Below are 21,238 nucleotides of genomic sequence, written 5' to 3'. Positions count from 1 at the left end.
GTTGATTTTGTACTTGAAATTGGAAAGCGGTCAAAATGACCGCCTTCGGCGTTCTAGTGTTAAAACATATTGGTCTATGACCAATATTTCGCAGTGTTACAAACTCTTGGGGCTGTACAAAGCTTTAATACCCTGACAACATAGTGGCGTAGGGTACAAAAAATTCAGATATATGGATAATATTTGAAAATATAATATTCATTATATTTTGATGGTTCCAGGCTCGTTTTCCAATTAAAATGGCTGTAAATTGGTTTCCGGGTTTTTGATGGTAAGCTGTGCAAAATATTGTGTAAAAAAATGTTGTTGCCTTATTCCCTGATAGTCCGACTGTGGGTAGGTTAAGTTCTATATCGATTGATGGTTGGAAATATTTTTATCAGAAGTCCTCCGATCGAACTTAACACAATTTTCACTTCATATATTTTAAAATTCTAACCTCAAAATCGAAATAATAGATCCCTTTTAATGTATTGTTTATGGTACACATGCAGGTCGTGTGCTTCTGAATAATCGTAAAAATGTAGATACGCGTCTCATGGATGATTATCAATTATTTAGTAGCCGAATTAATGAAATTAATTTATGTTTATATTTCTGTTTTTTTTTTCAAACTAGTCTATATCACACCCGCAAAAAAAAGAAATTGTGAAAATAAATTCGCAGACATATTATCAAGTTTCAGGTGAAAGAAAAACAACAGCAACAACACAACAAAAAAGTTAATTATTCATTCATGGTTTGACAAGTAAGTGAGCAACCACTTGTAGCTGCTGTCGATTTTTTTCTGTCTTTATTGCTTTTGCGATTTTAAAATAGATTGTTTTTTCTTCTTGAACAATAACAACAATAACAAAAAATAACAACAAATGTTAATGAAAAAAACAATAACAAATCATACGCACTATACATTATTATTTTTTATCAACAACACAATTTTGAGATTATTTATTTATTTGGGTGTGTGTGTGAGTGTGTGTTGTTATAGAGTTACGTATGGCGTTTCGTCGTCGTCGTTTTTTTTATTGAGTAGTGGGAAAATTATTATTATGGACTGGTGGCTACAAATCAATTATTGAAGTTCGAACGTCAGTAAATAAAAATGCCATGAAATTGGCAAATCACTTATTTGATGTCGGGGGAATTGTCTGTATGTGTGTGTGTGTGCGAGATTTCTTCTAGTATTTTTTTGAACAATGAACTTTTGCTTTCAATAGAAGAACAAAAAAACTGTTATTGTTATTTGTATTAGTTATTAATGTTAATGTTATTGGTTTTGTTGTGTTGTGGAGGGTTTTTTATTATTGTCTTAATGTTCTGTCATATGTTTCGGGAGGAAGATTTTTTTGTTCTGATTAGCATTCAAATGTGGGCCCACGAAAAAAACTGTTAAACGTCAGGGCTGCTAATGCATGGTGGGATTTTGTTTACCGTACTTTTTTTATTGTCTAGTCCTATAGAATTGATTTTTTTCTGTTCATTATTCTCACTGAAGGTTAATTAATTTTTTTAAAAACAAAAGCAATAAAAAAGCTATATTTTTTTGCCCATTAATTATAAACAAATTGGCCGCATAAACAAATATATGGATATTCAATATAATTGCAAAAGAAATTTAAAAACATTTAAACGGTTTAATATGTTATTGTATAAACAATTGTTTTTTTTTTAACAATTTAACCAACAATTAACCTACTAAATACAGCGTAAATATTTGTATATCCTCGAAATGTGTGGGGCTGAAGTTCTTTTAACTTTTTATCTTGGTAAAATAAATTCTTTTTATTATTTTATTGGCCAAGTTAATCTTTGTATATACACATATCGCTGGTAGGAAAAAAATTATGAACCCTGAATTATGTGAGTTATTCACGTGTGCTGGAGGTTATTGAAATTTAATAAAAAGGGTGTTTGACCCACATTGCCGTTATAATTCGGAATGTTACAAAACATTGGCCGAGTTCACTTTTTTCTGAGATATTTAATTTCTCTAGAAAATATAATATGTATTCCATATTTACCACAAAACCTTAATTTATAAACCGATCTAATGTTACCCCACGCATTGACAATATCTTAATCGATCGGATCTAAGTAATTATATATTGTCTACTAGGCGGTTCTTTTCTAAAAAGAAGAAGAAATGTCAAATTAACAAATCGGCAGCACACTAAAAACAATGTCTGTCAAAACCAGGACGATGAAATGTTTTCCACCTAGAAATACCTAAAATGGCACTGGACCTACAAAGGGGGTCTACGTTAAATTATAAACATATATTGAATTTTTATTGGAAAAAGAGTTGATTGATCGGGTCTAAGTTATTGTAAATTGTCCGCCAGGAGATTTTTTCCCACCTCAAAACCCGGAATGTGATATTACATCCACTTCACTTTGAAAACGCGCCTAGGACCATGCAAATGCCTAAAATGGCGTGGGAATCTCACATTGGGTCTACGTAAAATTATGAATCTATATTGAATTTTTATGGGAAAAAGATGTGATTACCCAGCTAGAAGCTAAAATGCCAAATTATAGCCACTTCGGTTGGAAAATACTTTTATGACCATGTAAAATGGGAGACCTTTATATGGTCAAATAGTCCCCATATAAAGGAAAGAATATTTAAAATTCTTTACGAAGAAGAAAATATCCAATTTCATAGATAATACTACTAGGTCCATGAAAATATAAATAAATGGTTTATAAATGCTTCATTTGTCGATAAAGGGCCCATAAAGGCTTCTATTGTCGACAAAAGTCTTATTCAATTCTTTTATCAATGAATGAATCTTTATATACCCTTATAAAGGATTCATTCATTGATAAAAAGGCTATACAGTCTTCTATTTATGATAGAAGGCCAAACGAAAGGGCCGTAAAAATGCCTATAAAGGCTTCTATCGGCGATAAAAAGCCCATAAATGCTTCTGTTGTTAATGAAAGGCATATAAAGGCTTATATCGTCGAAAATGCCTATAAAGACTTCTATAGTCGATAAATGGTCTATGGAGGCATTTGTCGTCGATATAAAAAGCTTATAAAGATTTCTGCAAGCGACAAAATGCTTCTATCGCTAAAGGTCGATAAAAGTCCTCTGCAGGCTTCTATCTAAATATTTCTATCGTCAATAAAAGTCCTACAAAAGTTGATATATAGTCGATTAAATTCCTATAAAGGTTTCTATCGTCGAAAATTGGCCTACAAATGCTTCTGCACACATTTTCCATTTCTTTGTATTGATTTCTTTGTGTTTTGTATTCATTTTCTAAAATTTTGTTTAGAAATGACAAATGTTTTCCTTTTTCTCTTCAAGGTGATGATAAGAATTGCGGCAAGTGATTTGCAAAATATGATGATGGAATTTTCTTGTCGGTAAATGTTTGATTGATTACATAGGAATTTCACAACTAGACGTAATAAAATTTAAATTCGTATAATATTTTATATAATTATCAATATTCACATGGCAACACCAGGTTTCATAAGGAAGACATAGTCAATTTTAATGGCTTAACAATAATAACAATGGTATCTAGCTTTTTTAATATAAACATTTTAAGCTTTAGCTATTTTTATGCAAAAAATCATATGGAAAACTCGAACTTTTAAAAATTTAATTTCATAGAGTATTTGAGCCCGTAAAGGACAAAAATACCAATACCGAAACTTATAAAATACCAAATTATAGCCTAATTGGTTAAAAATTGTGATAGGACCTTCAGAATACCGTAAATTTATGCGTAATATTGTCGATGTTTTGTGAGGTGTTTGTGGGACCTAAACTCCTTTAGATAATTCAGTTACAAACATAGCTATAGCACCACAAATATCGTTCTTATTTTTTCTCTTTTACCAAACATATTCCTGATGTTTTACCTGGTCGTTTGGTGAACAAACATTTAATATTTTATTAAAGAGTAGGTATTGGAAATTTTCCAATAAAAAATAACCATTTCTGCCGTTTTTCTATTTGTTCGTAAATCTTAATATTTATGATTTGGAAATTTAAATCTGCTAATAAAATAATTTGCAAATATTTGTTTTTTTTTTTTTTTTTTGATAATGATAACAATTCTGGAAGATAGATATATATGTCATAAGCAGATGTTTGCTAAATTTTTTTATATATGTTTACTTTGAGAAACATACACACACACTTCTAAATTACTTAAATATATGCATTTGATATATGTATGTATATATAATTTTTTAAATTATGCGTTGTTTTGGGAAATACGGAAGCCGTTTAGGTGAAAATTTGTCTGCATCTAGATTAGGTGAATAATACCAAGAAAATGATGTTTGCTAAACTTTTATGATACCCTATATACATATATTTGATATATAATTTTGTTTATTTAGAAGATTTGGAAAAAATATAAATGAAACTTTGTCCGCATACTATATCAGAAGAATGAATACCATGCAATCACTAATAATAAATAATGGAAATTAAGGTAATTTTTACACCGTACACAACTATGTTGTCAGGGTATTATAGTTTTGTGCAGCCCCAAGAGTTTGTAACCCCGCGAAATATTGGTCCTAGACCCACCTTTAAGTATACCGATCGTCATTTATCGACTAGCTGAATCAATCTAGACATGTGTGTCGGTCGGTCCGTCGGTCTGTCTGTCCATTATAATTTGTAAGCACGATACAGGCCACAGTTATGGACCAATCTTCACAAAATTTTGCATGTAGGGTGGGTTCTGGTCAATGAAGACCCCTATAGTATTTGTTAAAGATCGGTTAATATTTAGGCGATGAAATGGACCAAAAACTTAATTCTTGTTGGTTTTTCTGGTCCCTCCAGAGGCCGCAATTATGGTCCAAACATTGCGAATTTTTACATGGAGAAGGGGATCTGACCAAAGAATATGAATGCATGTTTTGATAAAAATCGGTCAATATTTAGCGTGTCAAATGGACCCTGCATTTTGTGTGTAAAATTACAAAATTTGTAATTTGGGGCGTATATATTTACCCCTGAAGGACATAGTCACAAGAAGTTGATAGTATATCCAAGAGGAGTGGTTGACCTTTAAATTTATACCAATTATATTGTCGTATGTACTCGGATGTGGAATTTACACTTAAATATTTACATGTGCTTACGTATTCATTTATTATTTAGTACCCCATTCCCACACTGGATGGCGGAAATATAGCGCTGATCGCTTTGAAATGTTCGATGAGGGTCCAGTTATGATCAAGAACAACGATTATAATTTTCGGCGATGATCAGATAATAATTTTGGGATGCCCCAGCTCAGAATATAGGTCGGCCCCGTCCGACTATACTGCTGCGCGCACTGGTTTCATATTAGGAATTTGAATTATGGGTTGCAAAAATATCTTTTGGAATAATTACAATTCCATTTTAAAAATAAAGTTTCCTCATACAAAATGTTTACATTGTTTAAGACCTCTTTAACGGAAGGGCCTCTATCGATATATTCCATATCTAATCGATGGTATTTTTGAAGGCCCTAGCTGATTTTTCAGTCCAAATTACTGTTGTTTAGCATTTAGAACTCTCAGAAAATTGAAAGCCTCATTTCATTTCCAATGAAGATCAATATTTTTAAGTAGATTCCATATAACAATCCCTTCTAATTTTACATATCTATAACAAATTTTCTTACAGAATATTTTCAGTATAGGTACATAGGTCTTCATAATTTCCTTTAACAGTACCGTAAATAAGATATTACGGCATTGTTCAATATAGGTCCAAATATTTCTTTTTGTACCCTTCACCACACTGTGGTACAGGGTATTATGTCTTTGTGCATATGTTTGTAACAGGTAAACATAATCGAGATGGACCCATGGTTCCTTTTGAGAATATGCATAGAATCACTTTCTGAGTCGATTTATGCATGTCCGTCCGTCCGTCTGTCTGTCCATGTTAAATTGTAAACAAAGTACAGGTCGCATTTATGATCCGAATTGGATGAAATTTGGCACAGGTCACCTATTTGGCCCAAGGACGAACCCTATTGAAATTGGGAAAAATCGGTTCAGATTTAGATATAGCTCCCATATATATATTTAACCGATTTAATGTTAACGGTCCCTATATATCTTTCGATTTGCACGAAATTTGGTACAGCCTAATCATTTAGGTCTAGAATGATGTCTGCCAAGTTTCGTGAAAATCGGCCCAGATTTAGATATAGCTCCCATATATAGTTTCATCCGATTTCATGTAAATGGTGCACCAAAGTCCCTATATATCCTTCGATTTGCACGAAATTTGGCATAACATACTGAATTGAGCCTAGAGTTATGTCTGCAAAGTTTTGAGAAAATCGGTTCAGATTTAGATATACCTCCCATATATAGTTTCGTCCGATTTCATGTAAATGGTGCCCCAAAGTACCTATATATCTTTCGATTTGCACGTAATTTGGCACATCGTACTGAATGAAGCCTAGAGTTATGTCTGCCAAGTTTCGAGAAAATCGGTCCAGATTTAGATATAGCTCCCATATATAGTTTCGTCCTATTTCATATAAATGGTGCACCAAAGTCCCTATATATCCTTCGATTTGCACGAAATTTGGCATAACGTACTGAAGTGAGCCTAGAGTGATGTCTGCCTTGTTTCGTGAAAATCGGTCCAGATTTAGATATAGCTCCCTTTTATTATAGATTGATTTCAAGTAATTGATTCACCAAGGAACCAATAGGCTTATAGGAACAAAACGTTCTGAAATTAGTATAACCTAACCTGTGACAAGTTTGTTTGAAATCGCTTAATATTTGGATAGAGCTTCCATATACATTTTCGCCCGATTTCAAGTAAATTGGGCATCAAACTCCTCATGTTAGTCAGATTGACATCAAATTTTGCACAACTTAAAAAATTGAGCATAGAATTACGTAGTTGCGTTTTGTAGAAGTACAGACATAGCCCAACGGATGACTTATTTATATTTGTTTGAAGTCGATTTACATACTTTATGGATAGATCTAGGTAGATTCACATTTAGATAAATATCACATATTTTATTTCATCCAATTTCATGTTAATAGTCCTGTTTAATATACCCATAGTGGTGAAGGGTATCATATAGTCCCCGTCCGACTTTACTACTTTCCTTACTGGTTTTTAGTTTTTTTTTCTCGTGATCAGAATATTATTTTCAAATGCCTCAAAACAAATGACGAACTAAGTATACTCATATGGTGTATACTATCAGAAGTCTGCTAATACGAAATATCAACGTTGCGGTTTTTTATTTGTGTTTTTGTTGCTGTAGCTATGTTTTGACTGACTTGTTCCTATGCGCAAATAAATTCGTCAGAAATTTCTTATTGCCGACATTATTTTTTCTCTTCATTTCTTGGAAAAGCACATGTAGTAGTTACTGTTCAAAAGTTCAATTCAAACAACAACTAGCGTATATTTTCATTTTTTGCTTTGGTTTGTTTATTTTTTGTTGTTATTGGTGTTGGGGCTGTTTTGTTGCTGATAATTTATAACGTCACCGTTATTAGCCATTGGTATTAGAATTTGGAGTTGTCAGTGATGATAACAATGACTTTTGCAAATATTGATAAACACACACACTACATCAACATTGTGTGTATGTGTGTGTGCATTTTTATTATCTCTCTTCGAAACGTTTTTTTCTTTTATTAAATTTAAGGTAATTTGAAATTCAATGTTTTTTTTTGTTTTGCAAAAAATCCGCTAGTCATCATTGTCGTTACGAGTCCGTGATTGATATGCTGACAAGATTACGGACCCGGAGTCTCGAGTGTTTATAGATCACCAATGGTTGGAAATCATACCACCTTTTTCTAATTTTAGAATTCATAATATCTATCATATGAGTGTTACTTTCATTATTAAAAAAAAATTAAATTAGGTTCAAAACATCAACGAGGGGTTGGTGATTTTGTTGTAGTTGTGGTCATTATTGAAATTTAAATATATACAATTCTTGGTGAAACATCGATCACTAAATATGAAGGGGTGGTGTTAGTAGGTGTTTAAATATGGCCAATGTGGAATTCAGATTAGATGAGGAATTTATGTTGTAGTTTGAAAAAAAAATGTGCTTTATAAATGTTTGAAAAAAATATATAAAAGCACAATAAAGATTTTTAGTATTGTACAGCCCACAAGCCAAAATTTGATAATAAATTCTACACGTTTTAATTGCAGATACCCTATAGAATGTGAGGTTAAGTCACACAATGCTAAATTCACAGCTGTTGTCAAATGAATGGCACATTATTAAAATGGGAATATATTTACACAATTTTTTTTAAAACTCCTTAGCAAAATATAAGACTACTAAAATAGCTTCTGATCGCCGTAATAGATCGGAATTTTCGACCATTTTTACAAAAGATTCATCACTAGTCGATAAACTATTAAATTTTAATAATGTATTTCAAAACGCCGATCATTAAAATCTCGTCAATTTCATCTATTCCGAAGCAATTAAACTGAGAGCTGTTAATAATCCCACAACAACCATAGCTATTCTCAATTCCATATGGGCAATGATATCAAACAAAATAAGAAATGCTAATACAAAAAACACGACAATGACTTGCAAATATCTGGCTGTGTGTTTAAACAATTTTTTTGCTGTTCATCATTTGTTTTTTTTTTATATTTGTTTGAAATATTTGTTTTTTATTGGTTGTACTTTGACTCTTAGATTCGCAATGAATATTTTAGAAGAAATGTATTAATTCTCGGATCAGATGAATATGTTAATTCTTATGTGATCGTAACAGAGTTACAATAACTGTCTCTTGAATAGAAATAATATTAAAAAAACGAAATACTAATATGATAGGCCAAACAAAAGTCTGACTTCGACTTAGTTTGGGGAAAAAGAAATCCACTATTTTTTCGGCAGATGGCTGTACTGATAGATTTCTCGTAAAGTATCGATCAAAAAATTGTTGATTTATGCTCGTTGGAAGGGTGACATTTCGCAGTAAAAAAATTATTTTGATGTTTTTTGTTTGGTGCATTCAGTGAGTGAGTGTGTTATGGCGACTATGTTATATGGCGATTATGTCAAAATATGGACTTACATTGTTAATTTTCCATCAAAAGGTTTTCTATCGCATGGAAAACTGAAATTCTAAATTAAAACCGATGAAAAGATGGCTAAATCTTAAACATAAATTTGTTCGGGACTTATATATGGGCGGCAATGTCAAAACCTAGACATCATCCTGAAATTGCTCTGAGAAATGCTTTAGTTGATAAATTAGTCTATGTTTCAAAATAACTAAATTCGATCGGGAATCTTTTTTGTTGCAATGCCAAACCATTACAAATTCTATGTATTTCTGAATATCCAAATTATATAGGCTAAGGCTAAAAAAAAATCTAAAATCTGCCGAGATTCATGTGTATATGGTGGTCATTGGCATAGACCACCATTTATAGGAATCTCGTCGAACATCATATATTGATTTATGTCTACAGATATGTTTCTCAATCACAGACCCATTGGTTGATGAGTGTTTTCTATAGAAAAAATCTAGATAATCTTGGCTTGATAACTGTTTTTTTCTACAGAATATAAATGAGAGACTGAAAAAAATCTAAAGACCCTTAATTTGATGCCAGCTTTTCTCTAAAAAATCAGATAACCTTGTTTCATGACACAGTTTTTTATAAAAAAAAATCCAGAAATCCTTGGCTTGATGACTTTTTACTATAGAATTAATTGATGATTGATGACTGTTTTTAAAAGTCCGGAGGCCCTTGAATTGATGCCTACATTTTTCTGTAAAAAAATCAGAGACCCATGGATTGCTGACTGTGCAAAGAAATCAGAGACCCTTGGATTGATGACTGTTTTTTCGTTTTTTTTATGGAATAAAAGTTGTCGGAAACCCTTCAATTGATACCTGCTTTTTTACATAGAAAATATGTAGAGGTTCATGAGTCCCACATTTTTATCTACAGAAAAAAATCAGAGATCCTTCGGATGATGACGGATTTTTTATAGAAACAAATTTAGACAGCCTTGGATTGACGAGTACATTTTCTAAAAAAAAAAAATAGAAACCATTGGGACAGATTCTGACACTATTGCGTAGATGACTGATTTTTGTCTATAAAAAAATTCAGGGACCTTTGGGATGATGACAGATTGTTTATAGAAACAATTTCAAAGACCCTTGGGTTGATGTGTTCAGAGGCCCTTGTGCTTATGACTGAAAAAATCAGAAACCCTTGGGATGATAACTTGTTTTTTATAGACAAAAATTCAAAGGCACTTGTGTTGATGACTGATTTTATGTAAAAATTCAGAGACCCTTGAGTTGAGAAAAAAATTATAACAATATTTTTGAAACAAATCTCAATATTAAACCAGTAAGGAAAGTAGTAAAGTCGGACGGGACCGACTATATGATACCCTTCATCACTTTGGGTATATTCAACAGATGAATCCTAACAGACGTGCAAACCGAAAGATATTAAGGGATTTGGTACACCATTTACCTTAAATCGGACGAAAATATATATGGGAGCTATATCTAAATCTGAACCGATTTTTCCCATTTTCAATAGGGTTCGTCCTTGGGCCAAATAAGTGGCCTATGCCAAATTTCATCCAAATCGGATCATAAATGCGAACTGTTCTCAAATATACATGGAAGGACAGACGGATGGACCGATAGACGGACATAGGTAGATCGACTCTCAAAAGGAACTATGTGTCTATCTCGTTTCCTTTTGCCTGTTACAAACATATGCACAAAGACATAATACCCTGTACCACAGTGTGGTGAAGGGTATACAAATTCAGAGACCCAGGGATGGATATAGAAAAAATGCAGAGAATCTTGGCTTGATAGCTTGGCTATAGAATACAAATTGCGAGACTGTTTAATAAACTGGAGACCCTTGATTTGATTCCAGCAGTTTTATATAGAACAAAATTCGGAAACCCAAGGGTCTCTTATGAAAAAACATCGACTTTCAAGTGGCCACATAATTAAAACATTGTGTGATTGTGTAGATACGGATTACTTATGAAATTTGTTGCTGCACTGTGGAATAAAAACATATTTCGAAAAAAGGAGATCTAAGAAATGTTGCTTGTGAAATTTTCTTAGTTCGGGGAAATTACTAGCATTGCTTATATAATTATGAGACCGACACGATGCATTAGGCCATGTATTTCGCGGTTACTTACTGAAACAAATTAGAGATATTTGGTATTCCGGGACCAATGAACAATTTCTAAATAATGTTTGGGGTCTATAGGAACTATGAGAAATTTTCTATAAAATTGTGTAGGCTTTGAACACCTATGAGGATTTGTCTATAACATTTGGTTTTATAAACATATTTTTGAAAAATGTCGTAGGCGCACAGATCATTTATAACATTTTGTAGATCTAGAACTAATTAACATTGCCTATAAATTTAAAGACGGATAACATTTTCCTATACAATGATAAAATAAAGTTATGATTCGATGTTCATGACGACCTTTAAAATTTGTCTTAACAATTTGATATATTTTTGATAACATTTTGAAGACCCCACTTACTATATATTTTCTAAAAGATTGTAGGGATCCAGAGACATATGATTTTTTTCAATAACCTGACTACTATTTGAAATTGTTTATAATATTTTGTAGGCATCGAGGACCAACGACCAATTACTTTATAAAGTTTAAAACCAGATTTTCCGCACACACAAATTAATTTATAAATACATAACAATATCGTTATCATATTATGATAGACAATTATGTCACTAAATAATAAAGAATATTTATTATTGTAATTTAACACCATACTCGTTTTTGGTTTTATTCAACACTTTAGAAAATAACGTTTCAATTGTCAGGCAACACAATTAAAAAGTGCGCCATGTGGGTAATTGTTGATGGATATTTGATATGGAAGGGCTCGTGGCAAAATTATTACTCATAGTGGAATCAATCATTTGATAAATGGATGAAATGGGCAAAAATGTGACAATGTGATCATACACTATATTTAGATTTTAAAATAATTATTTAAAAAAATAATAAAAATTTTCGATAAAATTTAGTAAAAAAAAAACAATCAATCAAGAACTAATTACAAAACTATTTACAATTCACCTTCTCTTCTAAATCAGATGACAAAAATCCATAAAGTCCATATATGCAGAATTTCAGATAGTTTTAATAAAAATTTCCCTTTGTTAATTGTTTCAACATTGTTTGCGAATATTTTGTCAAATCACCTAAAACGGCTAGACAATTGTTTTGTTTTAATTTATTTGCTAATTGTGTTTTTGCACAACAAATAAATAAATAAATTCCACTTGTCATCTTTGACATTAGAAATGGGCTGAATTTATAATTATACAAACACACCCTATTTTTATATTTTATTCATTAATTAATTGAGGAATACCTAAGTATAGGGACCGGCAATTTAAATACAATAGATTGGTGTGAACAGCTGAGGAATTATTTTTTTTCTCTTGAGGCTAATGTCCAAGAAAACCAAGTCTAGGACAAAGACATTGTGTTATGACTAAGAATTGAATGTCATTACGATCCGGTCATATTATGCGACAGAATTGAATATTTGTGCAGTGAGACTTTACGTCTGGTTTCGTTATCCAAATATAAAATGGGTAGGGTATGTAGATAACATAAATAACCTAGACTGTTTAACTAAGTGACGTAGATTTGTTTGCAGATTTGTCATCCACACAATGTAGATAAAGTATTTACGTTATCCAAATAACGTAAGGCAAATATGACCCATATCCGAAAATTGCAATATGTTGCCCAAATCTTGTGGATAAAGTTTTGAGATAATATAAAATATAAATAATATCGAAAATTTATATTTTATTTTATTTAGGGCATCCAGGGAGACCAGTTGGATATCAGCCTTCAGGTTTGCTGTCAAAATATATTATTGTGAATTGGCTTCCATTTTGAAAACGTCAACAAAGTCCAAATGTTTGAAGTTAGATTTGAGAAAAAACGCAGACTTTCTCATGCTAGGTGACCTTATTAACAGATCTTGTATACGATATTCAAAAATCATATTCAAATCATGAAGATAAATTATATAGATAATATATATTTAAACCCACGATCTATAGGCTCTGGTAGGATACATATCTATGATATCCTATATTAAATTTACAAATATCACAAATATGATATTTTACATAAATTATCTAGACAATATTTAGATTTAACATGAATAATCTAGCTCTTCTACTCAGCTAATAATGTGACCATTGTCAGCACCACCATCATCTATGAATTCCACTTAAACGCTCATTGTACAATCTCAAAACTAAAAAAACAAATCAGCGTTAAATAATTTGAAGTATGTATGTAACACAATAATTCAGTGTGTAATGAATTTAATCAGTCATGTTGATAAATACAAAAAAGTGGAAAATAAAATCATATTCTACGAATGGGGACAATATCAAGAACAAAGACTGCACAAATAAAATTCATCAAATATTGTATTCGTAATTTTTATTAAATATTGTATTCGTAATTTTTATTTGATGACAAATGAAATAACACACTGGAGCTGGATTTTGAGACATTTTAAAAAAAGTAGACTAGGAAAATAATAAATAAAAGGAAGGAGTAACATTAAAAACTCGAAAGGGATCAAAAACATTTAATTCTCGATTTTTATTTTTAAAATTTTAAATGTGCTGGTAAATGAATATCAATGCTTGTTACGGTTTGTAACTTTGCACATATATATTTGAAGATTTAAAAAGGAAGAAAAATAATTCACAAAAAATGTTTGTTGTTGTTTTTTGTGATCAAAGAAAAGTCGGGCATGATAACTCCTCACTGGAACATCGGAATCCGAAAATTCCAACGGTGTTAGAAAGAGTACATGTCTGGCTCTCGTATAAACTAGGATTATTGACTTCGCACAACAATTAACAAAATGGCGGAACTTTGAAAAAATTTTTTTTGGAAAATCACCTATTTTTTACCACAAACTTAGTTAAAAAATAAGGAAGATGCTATACACTCCCAGAGAAACGTTGCAAAATTTGGAACCGATTGGATTATTAGTTTTTGAGTTATCGTGCCCGCCATTCGCAAAAAATGTTTAGAGAAAAACGCGTTTAAAGTTTGAGAAGCCCTTTAGCTGTCACTTGATGCTGACACAATAAATCGGCTATATCTTCAAGAGTTCTGGAGATTTTCACTTGAAATTTTGTTGGGACATTCTTGAATTAGTGTAGATTCGAATTAAATCAAAAAAAATTTTTGACCCCGAGAATGGGGGGTCCCCTTAAACAGATTTTTATAGGTCTCGTGCGCTTACGAATAATTTTCTACAATTTTTCAAAGCCATCAATATGATGTGAAAGTTTTTAGGCCTCAGGATGACCTACCTACATTATTAAGTCACCAGTGACCACGAAATAATATCTTTAATATTTGCTAATGCCTCAGGACCTAATACATTTTTATATGCATATTTGGAGGTCAAGGAATGGAAGATAATCTACCAATGACATTTTAGAGGCTTCAGAAACCCTTTTAAAATGACCTATAAAATGTTTTGGCAAAGCGAACCTACGGAATTGTTTGAAGGAATTTTTCATAAACTCTATATGAATCCAAGGAAAAATTTCCTGTGAATTTATTTAGACCACGAGGACTTATGAAAAATTTTCTATAAAATTGTGTAGGCCACGGGAAGCTACAAATAAATTACTATAAAATGTTATAGGTACGGGTAAAGGAATCTACAAAATGAATTCTATACAATTCTGTAGGCTTCGGGGATCTATTACACTGTGCAGCACTAAAATCTTGAATCAATCGAGACCCCCAAAATCTTGAAGCTTGTGATGGTGGAAGAAAATCCCTAGCTCGGTTTTGCATTATTAGCTAAGGTTTTCTTTTAAATTAATTTTTAAAATATTCGACTGGAGGTGGATTTTAACAATTTTCGAATAATACGTACTTATTATTGAGTCTATATTTCGTGAAGTATTCGAAATATAGCTTTTCTCCCTTAAGCAATATTCTTCCTCTTAATTAGAACTAAAAATTTGTTCTTGAGATAAAATCAACAAAACATCACCATCATACAGAAAATAGCACAGCTGCAAAAAAATTAAAATTTCGACATACTTTTTCCATGTTTTTTCACACTTATTTCAGAAACTGCTACTGACACGACCAAACAATATATGACAAGAAGATAGCCAATAGCAAATCAAACCACTCTTCTTAAAACCCCGATTTCATTGGTTGACTCCTTCACATAGCTATAGCCTCACTAATTCATCAAAATGAACCAAAAAAAATCACTCCCAATTGTATGTTTATAGAAATAAAAATTGCTATGCTTTTTCAATAAATAGGTACAAAATTAAAGTAAAAATTAAAATGTTTGGGCCCTTTGGTTTTTTTCGAAGACATGTCGCTGCCATATATGCACAGGGTAATATGCAGCGGTGGCAACAATATGTCACTTATATTTATACCCTTCACCACACTGTGGTACAGGGTATTATGTCTTTGTGCATATGTTTGTAACAGGCAAAAGGAAACGAGATAGACACATGGTTCCTTTTTAGAATATGCATAGAATCACTTTCTAAGTCGATTTATGCATGTCCGTCCGTCTGTCTGTCTGTCCATGTTAAATTGTAAACAAAGTACAGGTCGCATTTATGATTCGAATTGGATGAAATTTGGCACAGCTAGTCTATTTGGCGCAAGGACGAACCCTATTGAAATTGGAAAAACACGGTTCCGATTTAAACATAGCTACCATATATATTTTCGTCAGATTTCATGTAAATGGTGTACCAAAGTCCCTATATATCTTCCGATTTGCTCGAAATTTGGCACAGCGTACTGAATTGGATCTAGAATGATGTGTGCCAAGTTTGGTGAAAATCGGTTCAGATTTAAATATAGCTCCCATATATATTTTCGTTCGATTTAAGATAAACGGGGCACCAAAGTATTCGATTTGCATGAAATTTGGCATAGGGTACTGAATTACGTTCAGAATGATGTGTGCTCAATTTCGTGAAAATCGGTTCAGATATAGATATAGCTCCCATTTATATATTCGTCAGATTTAAGGTAAATGGTGCTCCGACGTCCCTAAATAACTTTCGATTTGCACGAAATTTGGCACAGCGTACTGAATTAAGACTAGAATGATGTGTGCTAAGTTTGGTGAAAATCGGTTCAGATTTGGATATAGCTCCCATATATATTTTCCAGAGTCTGTATTTATCTTTCGATTTGCACGAAATTTGGCACAGCACAATGGATTAGGTCTAGAATGATGTGTGTTAATTTTCCTGAATTCGGTTCAGATTTAGATATAGCTTCTATATCCGACCAAATGAAAAATTTAGTATCGGTTGCAGAACGACATGTTTATGGATCCAATTTAATTTTACTGGTCCTTCAAAAATGCGACGTCTGTTAGGGTTCATCTGTTGAATATACCCAAAGAGGTGAAGGGTATCATATAGTCGGCCCCGTCCGACTTTACTACTTTCCTTACCGGTTTTTATTAGTGGCTCTGCTGTCATGTCTAATGTGGCATCTTTTACTCCTGACATACGTTTTTCCAAAGTGTGCGAGTAATGATCGACTTTTGCTCGTCTGTCCCAACGGCACAAAAAGCAATAATACTTTGGCCATCCAAAATATTGACAACTTTAAGGTCGCACCTCCAGTTCCTGTGTTTACCCTGTGCATATATCGCTGCGACATGTCTTCGAAAAAAACTAAAGGGCCCAAACATTTTAATTTTTACTTTAATTTTGTACTTATTTATTGAAAAAGCATAGCATTCTATAAACATACAATTGGGAGTGAATTTCTTTGGTTCATTTTGATGAATTTGTGAGGCTATAACTATGTGAAGGAGTCAACCAATGAAATCGGGGTTTTAAGAAGAGTTGTTTGATTTGCTATTGGCTATCTTCTTGTCATATATTGTTTGGTCGAGTCAGTAGCAGTTTCTGAAATAAGTGTGAAAAAAACATGGAAAAAGTATGTCGAAATTTTAATTTTTTTTGCAGTTGTGCTATTTTCAGTATGATGGTGATGTTTTATTGATTTTATCTTAAGAAAAAATTTTTAGATCTAATTAAGAGGAAGAATATTGCTTAAGAGAAAAAAGCAATATTTCGAATAGTTCACGAGATATAGACTCAATAATAAGTACGTATTATTCGAAAATTGTGTTAAAATCCACCTCCAGTCGAATATTTTAAAAATTAATTTAAAATAAAACCTTAGCTAATAATGCAAAATCCAGCTAGGGAGTTTCTTCCACCATCACAAGCTTCAAGATTTTGGGGGTCTCGATTGGTTCAAGATTTTAAAGTTGAAAAATGTGTCACTGTGTTATCAATTTTTATACTCTACACAACTATGTTGTCAGGGTATTATAGTTTTGTGCGGCTGCAAGCGTTTGTAACGTCGCGAAATATTGGTCCTAGACCCATCTTTAAGTATACCGATCATATCATATCTCGACTAGCTGAGTCGATCTAGACATGTGTGTTCGTCCGGCCATCTGTCCATTATAATTTGTAAACACGATACAGACCATAGTTATGTACCAATCTTCACGAAATTTTACATGTAGAAATTCACGAAATTTTACATGATTGGTTCTGTCCAATGAAGACCCCTATTGTTTTTGGTAAAGATCGGTTAAAATTTAGGGGGTGAAATGGACCAAAAACTTAACTTTTGTCTAAATTTCTGGTCGCTCCAGAGGCCGTAATTATAGCCTGAACATTGGACCAAAATTAAGCATATCTGTTTTGATAAAGATCGTTCAATATTTAGCGGGTCAAATGCACCCAGACTTTTGTGTGAATAACGACAAAATTTATATTCTACGGCGAATATATTTACTCTTGAAGGACATATACCCTATATGTTGGTAGTATATCCAAGAGGAAATTTTGACCTTTAAATTGATACCAATTATATTGTTGTATGTACTCGGATGTCGGAGTTATACGTACATATTTACAGGGGTCTACCCATTCTGACACTGTCTAGTAATACCATTGCTACATTGGATGGTGGATGGTTGCAGTTACGGACTTATAATTTCTATAATTGTTGGTGATGCTCAGATTATATTTTTGAAATTAAATGGACCGATCTAGAGACAGCAATTATAAGTCTAATATCACAAATGTTAAACGGGGAAAGGGGATGTGGCCAACTAATTAGAATAGTTGTTTTGATAATGGTTGGTCAATATTTGGCGGGTCATTTGGGCCATGACTTTTGGGTAAAAAAAAACAAAACAAAAGTTTACTCTTATGGCGTAACAGTTCTCCCCAGGAAAAATGATTCGGGAAAGATGTCAGGATAAACCTGTAAGGAAAATAGTAAAGTCACCAATTTTGGTATATTGTGCCTATGTGTCCATACAATTGCATGTCAATGTTCCCTCGAAGGAACATACTCATGCCTTGATAACAGCTATTCGGTACTTCGCACTGTAAAAAATTTAATCTTAATCAGACACCCGTTCGAAATAAGCTAGCTACATCTGCACAAACACACATCATTCCAGACTCAATTTAGTACCCTATGCCAAATTTCATGCAAATCGAAGGATATATAGGGACTTTGCTGCACCATTTACGTAAAATCTGTGGAACGTATATATGGGAGCTATACCGATATCTGAACCAATTTTCCCGAAACTTACCACTCTTCATTCCTGACTCAATTCAGTACACTAAGCCAAATTTCGTGCAAATCGAAAGATTTTTAGGGACTTTGGCGCATTATTTACCTTAAATCGGAAGAAAATATATACGGGAGCTATATGTACATCTGAACCGATTTCCACGAAACTTAGCACACATCATTCTAGGCTTAATTCAGTACGCTGTGCCAAATTTCGTGCAAATCGAAAGATATATAGGGAATTTGGTGCACCATTTACCTTAAATCGGACGAATATATGGGAGCAACCATTTACCTTAAATTGGACGAATATATATATGAGAGATATATGTAATTCCGAACCAATCTTTTCCCAATTTCAATAGGGGTCGTCCTTGAGCCAAATAAATGACCTGTGCCAAATTTCATCTAATTCGAATCATAAATGCGACCTGTACATTGTTTACAATGTAATATGGACAGACAGACAGACAGACGAACGGATTGACGGACATACATAAATCGACTTAGAAAGTTATTCTATGCATATTCTCAAAAGGAACCATGTGTCTATCTCGTTTCCTTTTGCCTGTTACAAACATCCTGTAAATATTTAAGTGTAACTCCCGCATCCGAGTACCTACGACAATATAATTGGTATAAATTTAAAGGTCAACCATTCCTCTTGGAGATACTATCCACTTCTCGGGTCTATGTCCTTTAGTGGTAAATATATACGATGTAGAATACAAATTTTGTCAATTTTCACACAAAAGTTAGGGTCCATTTGACCCGGTAAATATTGGCCGCTCTTTATCAAAACATGCATGCTTATTCTTTGGCCCGATCCCTTTCTACATGCAAAAATTCGCGGTGTTTGGGCCATAATTGCGGCCTCTAGAGCGACCAGAAAAACCGACAAAAACAAAGTTTTTGGTCCATTTTACACCCTAAATATTAACCGATCTTTTCCAAAAACAATAGGGGTCTTCATTGGCCAGAACCCATCCTACATGCAAAATTTCGTAAAGATTGGTCCATAACTGAGGCCTGTATCGTGTTTACAAATTATAATGGACAGACGGACGGACGGACACACATGTCTAGATCGACTCAGCTAGTCGAGATATGACGATCGGTATGCTTAAAGGTGGATCTAGGACCAATATTTCGCGGCGTTACAAACTTTTGGCCCTGACAACATGGTTTTGTAGGGTATAAATATGATCAGTGTAGGTCCATGGTTTGAAATAGTCCCCATACAAGGATAACACAACATTGAAACACCCCGTTTGAAGATTTTAGCCGCATTTTTCCATTGAAGTGGCTGTAATTTGGCTTTCCGGAAATATTGGAAATATTTTTGCAGAAGATTTTCTATATAGGATATAGCCCCCATATAAGGATCCTACCTATTTTAAGCGAATTTTCTTATCGAAGTGACTATAATTTGTCACATCAGATTCCTGGTAAATAAAAAAAAATGTTCCAAAAATAATTCAATATAGGTGAATTTTTTAAAATAGCCTCTATACAGCCTCTGTACACTTTTCCAATCTCAGGTTCTGTAATTTGGAATATTATTCTTTCATATCATGGACAACCTACTACCACATAATGCAATAACATCGTCGCCCATATGAAGGTCCCAGCCGATTTAAGGGATTTGGCATATTTTGGTCGGATTTTTAAAGCCTTTTATTTTGAAAATTTGGTCAATTTTTGGTCGAAATTAATTTTAAGGAAATTTTTAAATTTATTTCACAGTTTACATTCATTCCCATTTAATTACTTCTAATTGGCACAAACAAAACAATCAATTTAATATATCCTCCATATTGCCGGCTAACTTGAAATTTGTGACCAACAAAAGAATAATACCACACACAACAATGGTTATTACAGCATAATTTAAAATTTAAAAATAAAAACACCAAAAAAGTTGAAAGTGGCAACAATAAAAACGAAATTGAAAACAAACAAAAAAATATTCTGGAAGCGTAATCCTTCACAAATGCGGAAGAAATTTAAATATGTCAGTTTTAATCAAATGAAATTTTCATTTGGTTTTTTTTTCTTCATTTTTTTTTTTTTTTGGGCAGACACACATAAAAGTCCGGCTGGTAGTTTTTTTTATTATTTTTTGTTAATTTGTTTGGTGTGTTTGGGTTTCTTTTATTCATTACCTTTCTTTTGTTGCCATTTTTCGGATGGATGGATCACAGATGTTTTTGCGAAGGGAACGAGGGGAACGGTTTTGAAATTATGTTACAAAAAAATTTGCTTTGGTGGTTTCCCCAAAAAATGAGCAAAGAATTTATCACAATGCGGTTTTTTTGCTTGACTTTGCTTAAATTGCCACACGGCTTCTCACACACACGACCAGTAAAAAAACAAGTTTTGAACTGATGTCTGAAGCCAACAAAAAAAAAGAGATTTTTTTTTGCTTGACTTATGTTAATGACTTTGAATTAGATTCACGATTTTAATTTGCATAAAAATAATATTTTGCATTTTTAAAAATTAAATTTTTTTAATTT

The 21,238-nt window shown here is 32.6% G+C and overlaps 1 protein-coding gene across 1 annotated transcript in view; it reads right to left on the bottom strand.

Moving 5' to 3' along the window:
• The window catches only part of LOC133330084 (facilitated trehalose transporter Tret1-2 homolog), a 49,247-nt gene extending 28,312 nt beyond the window's left edge, over window positions 1-20,935 (bottom strand). Inside the window, exon 1 of the mRNA XM_061538553.1 lies at window positions 20,885-20,935. Within this exon, the coding sequence (XP_061394537.1) occupies window positions 20,885-20,901 (17 nt within the window). The 5' untranslated portion in view covers window positions 20,902-20,935. The remainder of the gene's footprint in view (window positions 1-20,884) is intronic.
• Window positions 20,936-21,238: the final 303 nt, after the last annotated feature.

Source organism: Musca vetustissima, unplaced genomic scaffold (assembly GCF_032173495.1).
Source record: "Musca vetustissima isolate MV318-11 ecotype Yass unplaced genomic scaffold, APGP_CSIRO_Mvet_v1 utg9686, whole genome shotgun sequence".
Taxonomy (NCBI): Eukaryota; Metazoa; Arthropoda; class Insecta; order Diptera; family Muscidae; genus Musca; species Musca vetustissima.
Note: the sequence above shows the minus strand (reverse complement) of the source record. Positions and strands in the feature narration are given on the sequence as shown.